This window comes from Pseudozyma flocculosa (genome assembly GCF_000417875.1).
Source record: "Pseudozyma flocculosa PF-1 unplaced genomic scaffold scaffold00007, whole genome shotgun sequence".
NCBI classification, from domain to species: domain Eukaryota; kingdom Fungi; phylum Basidiomycota; class Ustilaginomycetes; order Ustilaginales; family Ustilaginaceae; genus Pseudozyma; species Pseudozyma flocculosa.
The window spans coordinates 668183-674729 of NW_006920875.1; the positions used below are offsets into that span (position 1 = coordinate 668183).

At 67.8% G+C, this 6547-nt stretch overlaps 1 protein-coding gene across 1 annotated transcript; it reads right to left on the bottom strand.

The window, feature by feature from the left end:
* Nucleotides 1–91: 91 nt before the first annotated feature.
* Nucleotides 92–5962, bottom strand: PFL1_02627 (uncharacterized protein; the record flags this gene model as incomplete). Its single annotated transcript, XM_007880142.1, has 3 exons — nucleotides 92–118; nucleotides 174–1714; nucleotides 1837–5962. The coding sequence occupies 3 exons, from the start codon at nucleotides 5960–5962 to the stop codon at nucleotides 92–94; spliced, it is 5694 nt and encodes a 1897-aa protein (XP_007878333.1).
* Between the last annotated feature and the right edge of the window lie 585 nt (nucleotides 5963–6547).

Consider the following 6547-nt stretch of genomic DNA (forward strand, 5'->3'; position numbering starts at 1 on the left):
GCCTCGTCGCGTCCAGCGTCGGCTGCCGTCGACCAAGTCGGCGAAGCTGCCCGGGTGGCATCCTCGCCGCACGCCTCGATGGCCGCCCTGCTCAACTGGCTAACCCTGCGTCCTTGGCCTGACGAGACCCGGGTAGGCGGAAGAGGGGGCGGACCAGTGGCGTCAGGTCGGACGCTGAGGTGCGACGACTTGCGATGGCCATCCGAGGCGCCCGAAGCGGTGGTAGGACGCGACGCGCTGGTCTGGCTCGATCGCGAGTCGGCAAGCTCGACACTGGGCAGACTTGGCAGGACCGGGCTCGCAGGTCCGCCCGGATGGTGGCGCTGCGACCGCGGCGAGTCGGAAGGGAGCGGAGGGCTACTCGGCGGAACGCCCGCGTCCGCAGAGGGAGCTTCGCCGTCCTTCTTGCGTCGGAAGAGGTGGGAGCGGCGTCGCTCGGGAGAGCCCACCGGCGTGCGTGCGCTCGGCGGCGGCGAGATCGAGGCCTTGTCCGCTCTGGGCTCCATCCAGCCAAACGAGCTCCGCTTCGAGGCAGCACCGCCTGCCGCTCTCCGGTCGCCGTCGGTCTCGACCGGGGCGGGATCCTTGTCGACCGCAGGTGCGGCAGCCGAGGCGTCGAACGACTTGCGGAACGAGGCAAAGCCTTTGGCCGGCGGCGCCTCTTCGCGCTCGGCGGCACTCGCCCGGTCCTGGGCATCGTCGTCGTGGGCATTGCTGCGAAACGCCTTGAGCAGTTCCTTGAGCCCTTGCAGACCGGCGCGGCTAGCGCTCCGCAGCCTGCGTTTGGCGCTCTTGTTGCCGTCGACGATGGCGATCGAGTCGGTCGACACGGCGCCAAACAGGCTACCCCGGCTGCCGGCGGCGGCAGGTGCGGTATTGTACGGGTAGGCGCTGGCGGCCGTCGACGCGCCCGCTTTGCGCGGCGGGGGCGAGGCGTCGGCAAAACTGAGGCTCGCCGTCGAGGGGCGGCTTGCCGTCGGATCCTGCAGTAGTCCGCCGTCCGGCGTGCTGGCCATGTTTCCTGGTCGTTCCCGAGGCGAAGGGGGCGCGCGGTCAACGGCACCCAGTCCAAGCCCAGCGTCACCGTCCTGGCTGCTGTGGCCAGCCTCGCCGTCTGCGATGGCAGACATCGTCTTGGTGTCGGGCGTGGACGAGGAGCGCTCCCAGATGGTCGGTGGCGGCGGAGGCGGAGGCGGAGGAGGTGGCGAGTCTGGAGCGATCGAGGCGGCATTGAGCATGGCGGCGATGATGTCGATTTCGCGCTGCGGGTTCACGTTCCTCGAGGACGTGGACGAGGTCCGGCTCTTGAGGCCCTCGGCCTGCCTCTCTTTGCGCCCTCCCGCGCCAGAAGGCGGCCTGGACAAAGACGACTGCTGCGACGTGGGGATCGGATCCAGCCGGGGAGCCTGCGAGGCCAGGCTCGTCCTCCTCGATGCCGGGCCATCGAGAGTGATGCGGCGCTCCCGTGCGATCTGCGCGGCGCTGGAATGAGCTGCGATGGCCCCATTGCCGGCAGGCGAATGCGAGATGGTCCGCACATCGGCCGAAGCGTCGGCGTCGCTGCGGCCCTGGCCCAGTCCGACGAGCACGTCGGCACAGTCCCACCAATTCTGGAACTGCTGTTCGATCTCGTCGATGCGATGCCTCGAGACCGGGTCGGCCGAGCTCAGCGCTCGACGCAGCCGGTCGTGCTGAGCCTGGAGCGCCTTGAGCTCTGCGTTGCGTTGCGTGGTTTCATCGGTCCCAGCAGCAAAGGGGGGAAAGAGGTGATCACGACTCGGTCAGCCTCTCAACATCGAACTTGGCGGTTCGGCGCCGGTTCCAGGCTCGACTCACCTTCGACTCCCTTGGCAAAGTCGCGGACCAGCGTGATGTTGGCGCGGATACCCGTCTGGGCTCGACTGATGCGGCTCGGAATGCGCAGGTCGCTGAGGCTGTTTCTGCGGCCCATTGTCGGCCTCTTTGCCGGCTCCTCCTTGCCCGCCTGCGCAGAGGTCGAGGGCAGCGGCATGCTGGGCGTTGTCGAAGGCGCTGCGCCGCCCGCAGCCGAACTGACCGCATCGTCGGCGTCCGCCTCTGCCTGGGTCTTTGCGCGGCCGAGTGCCGTTGCCGCGGCGGTCCTTTCGTGATCTTCCTCCTCTTCGTCCTCCTCGTGCACGACGGCGCGCTTGCAGCCGGCCTCGTTGTGGCTCTTTCTGCCGGCCCGCGCAATGCTGCGGACGGGAGTCGAGGCGGACGTCGTGCTGTGGCGGCTGCCGGGCCGAACGCTGTCTGACGGCGTCGCGGCTCGACTTCTGACGCCCGGCGACTTCGAAGCGCCGTGCTCCGACGGCGTCGACGGCTTGCTGGCGAGCATCCTGTCCGATGCCCGCGCACCTGAAGGCGAGTCGCTGCCGACGCTGGTCCCATGGGTGGTCTCAGAGTCGTACATCTCGGTCCCGCTCCAGCTGGCGTCCTTGCGGTGCGTCCGGGACAGGGCGTCGCTGCTGCAGGCGCTGGTTTCCGTCGACGCCGAAACTGAGCGGCTGTTGGGCGGTGGCGACGAGTTGTAGCGAGGATCCGCTCCGGCTCGTCCGACGAGCGCGTCGGACGCCGATGACCACTCGCTCGAGCGGGCGATGCCTCCATGCGGATCGAGCTCTTTCCCGCCCTGGACTGCTGGCGCCAACGCATGCCTATCGACACCAACGTCCGTGGACGCGGACGGGCGTGCCCCGACATCAAAGCGAGAACGGTCTCGGCTGGAGATGGAGCGCACGACCTCGGCCTCGGCGCTGGCACTGGCTCGGAGCGTGGCGGAGCTCGAGTGGTCGCGCCGAGCTCGTGCGGGCGAGCCTGCGGGCGAGTTCGAGTCGCCGACAGAGCGCAGCTGGACGCCGGCGTCGTGGAACGTGAAGGCCTCTCCTCTGCTGCCGGAGGGCGTCGAACGGCGGCTGGCGTCGGCACGCTGCCCAGCACCGTGGCTGGGCCGCGTTGCCGTGGTGCACCGAGCTGCCGTCACAGCGGCATCGGACGAATGAGGCGACTGCTCGAAGCCGAAGTCCGCAGACAGCTTGCCGGCCGGGGGTCTATGATGCGCAGAGCTGTATCGCGCAGATGATGCTGTCCCTGCCGCGGTCGGAACAGGCTCCGCCGAGGGCTGGGACGTCTTGGAGTCCAGAGACAAGTCACCCGGATCGTTGGACATGGTGCGGCTGCGCGCGAGCGGAGAGCTGGGCGGGGAGCGCGCAGCGCCGTAGCTTGGCGTGGTCGGCTTCTGACTGGTCCGGCGTCCGATCTTGGCATTCTTGAGAGCACGGTAGCCCCTTTCGAGCTTTGACGGCACCGATGCGCCGAACGAGCGTCGAGATCGCTGCGACGACTGACTGTTCAGCGAGGTCAGCGAGGGGTTGGCGGTTGTTCCGCCGCTGCCCGAATGATCGCCCTGATTCATCCACGGCTCGAGGCTGGCATGCCCGGAGCGATGGGAGCTCGTCAGCCTGGCATCGTCTGACGCATCGACCACCGAGGTCCGCGACGAGCCAAAGGCGTCCAACTTGTAGAAGCGGCCCTTTGGCGAAAGCCCTGGCCCAGCAATCTCGAGGTTGGCAGTCATGCCGACAAGAGTCTTGACTGCCTCGCCGTGCGCGTGCCCATAGCCTGACGAGGACGACTCGGGCCGGCGGGCCGGAGACAGATCGCGGACAGCCCTGCCACGGGTGAAGGACGCGAGTAGCGAGCGCCGCTTGCTCTTGCCGCCCTTTGGAGAGGCGTGCGCGACGCTCGAGTCGGCTTCGGTCTCGGTCTCGTCCCCGCTGTCCTCTATCGAGGTGTGCACAATCGTGCCCTGGCTGACCTGCCGCGGGCGGACGACTCGTGCCGAGGTCGGCGAGGCGGCCAGAGGCACCTGCAGCTTGTCCGACGGGCTGCTCAGCAGGTCGGCCGTCAGGTCGGTCTGGCCGCTCTCGGACGAGCTACGGTTGCCCCAGGAGCTCGCATCCGACTGCGCGGCTAGCGCGGCCGAGAGATCGGTGACGACGCTGCCGCGCGACGAAGTCGATTCAGCTCGCGCGTGAGCGCCGTGCCCTTGCACGTCAGACGGACCAACCTTGCCATGGCTGCCCCTAAAGGCGCTCCTGGTCGGCGGCAGGCCCGTAGCCGCGTGAACCGAGACCGCCGCTGCGGTGAGAGGGGTCGAGCGAAGAGCGGTCGGAAAGGCGGATCGGCCGGCGCCCTGCGGCGAGGTCGACCTGCGCATCGACGCCCGTCGCTCTGGGACATCCTCCCACGAAAAGGCGACGTCCCAGTTCTCGTCCTCCTCGCTCTCTGCATCGGCGCTGCCGGATCGGACGGCTGATGCACCCCGGGCTGCTGCCGACTGCTTTCGCGCAGTGTTCGAGCCGCGAGAGCGGTCTGAGCTTCGCCCGGATGCTCCCGCCCTGCCCTTGCCAGCGTGGGCTGCCTGGTGGGCAGGCTCGGCGTCGAGGCCGGCGTCGTCGTCGTTCTGGAAGAGGAAGTCGTCGTCCCAGCTCTCGCTGACGGACTGCGTGACACGGAGCCCGCGGATCTGCGGCGAATGGTGCAGATCCTGAGGGTCCGAGCGCTTCCCCTCTGTGCGGGCGGCAACGTGAGGCGCAGCGGCGACTTGTTCGGCGGCGCTGCTGGGGCCTGCCTGCGACAGCGACGAGGCAAAGACCGTCGGACGGAGCAGGCTGCCGGCACCCTGCCGCACCTCGGTGATGCCGAGCTCCTCGTCCCAGTCGGTCTCCTGGCTCTGGATCGACAGGTCGCCGTGCACGTGCCGCGAGTCGGTGAGAGTGCTCTGCCGAGCGGGGGGTCGGTCGAGCCGGTCGCGGAAGGAGAGCGCGGACGACGACGAGGTCGACGGCTTACGGCGGGAGCCCTTGAGACCGTCCCACGCGAGCTCGCCATCGCCCGGCGTCGAGCTAGGGTACGTCGAGACGCTGCTGACCATGCTCTTTGAGGACATCCAGGCGGCGTCTGTGGACTCGCCGTCGGTGTCGCCCTCGTCGTCGTCGTCGTCGTCGAGGTCAAGATCGACCGCAATATCGTCGTCATCGTCGTCGTCGTCATCGTCGCCGATCGACATCCGGCTCCGCGTGAAGCTGCGAGGGACGAATGCCGCTGCAGAGTCATGGCTGGCGTCACCACCGACGGAGGCTCGGTGGGGCCGCCCTGATCGAGGCGCAATCTGCATCGGAGTCGCCCCGGCCGCAGGAGACGCCTTCGAGCTGGACGGCGAACGCTTGCGTCCGGCGGGATGCGACTGCGCTGCGCTAGACGGCCCGGGCGCGTCGAGCAGGTTGCCACTCGGCCTGGGCCGAAGAGGGTCGACGGGGCCTCGCTGCGACCGATTCGATGTGGAGGGTGCATGGGGAACCGGGGCAGAAGTTGCAGGAGGCTCAACTCTGGTGTGCATCGACCTCGAAGCGGTCCAGGCAGATGGCGCCGCACTGCGTGAGGCCGACTGGCGGCCTGAAGACGACGAGGCGGGTCGTTTCGAGCTTGCGGCTGCACCCAGACCTGCGCTCGTGGCGCTCGAGGGCAATCCCAAGATGCAGGGGGGCAGTCTCCTCTCGTTGCCAGAGGCGGACCTCTTGCGGGTGGCGATGAGTGACGAGCTGCGCGGCAGCACCTCCCTGCTCGAAGGCCGTGACAGGGGCCGGCTCGAGGATGGTGCGTGCGCAGTGTCGGTCGCCGGTGTATCGAGGAACTCCCTCTGCAATGCCCGCGACGACGGCTGGCGCTTGGCCGATGGGGCGGCAGAAGGCCTGTCCTGGCTGTCGTCTTTGTTGGATGTCGACGACGATGAGGCGATGGCCGGGATATCGCAGGCACTAGCGAGGCGAGTCATCGAGGCAGAGGCGACCGGGATGGCGCTCGGGCGGGCGGCCGTGGTGCCCTGAGAAGGATCGGTGGCGGCTCGATTGCCCGGCGTCTTTCGACTTCGGACCGACGACATGGTCGACGCAGCCGCTCGATCTTAGAAGCCCGAGAGGGTCGGGAGGACAGTGGTGGATTGCGATGAGCCGGGCGCCGGAGGCATCGCAGGGTCCTTGGGCAGAGCAGTCGGCCTCCCGGTGAGCGAGCGTAGGTTTCAGTCGAGGGTTTTGGTGAGGCGAAGCGAAGCGGCCGAGGCAGACGCAGCAGTTGTCGATTGTCGTCGTGGTGGTCTCTAGAAGGGGGCGCCGATGCTCCGGATCTAAGTTCTTTTGTGTGGTATGGTCACTGGACGTCGAGCCGAGTTGGGGAGGGGGCTGGTATGGGTTTTGGAAGGAGGCTTGTGGTGGTATCGAGGAGATGCGAGTGTTGAATGTCTGAGTGCAAGCAAAGGAACGATGAGAAGGGACTGTGATGGGAGAGCGTGGAGATGCGAGAGGGGAAGAGAGAGAGAGAGAGAGAGAGAGAGAGAGAGAGAGAGAGAGAGAGAGAGAGGTGTGTGTGTGTGTGTGTAGTAGTAGGTAGGTACGTACGTACGGTACGGTACGGTAGGTACGGGTACGTACGGTACGGTTACGGGTTAGGGTTACGGTACGGGTTCGGTTTA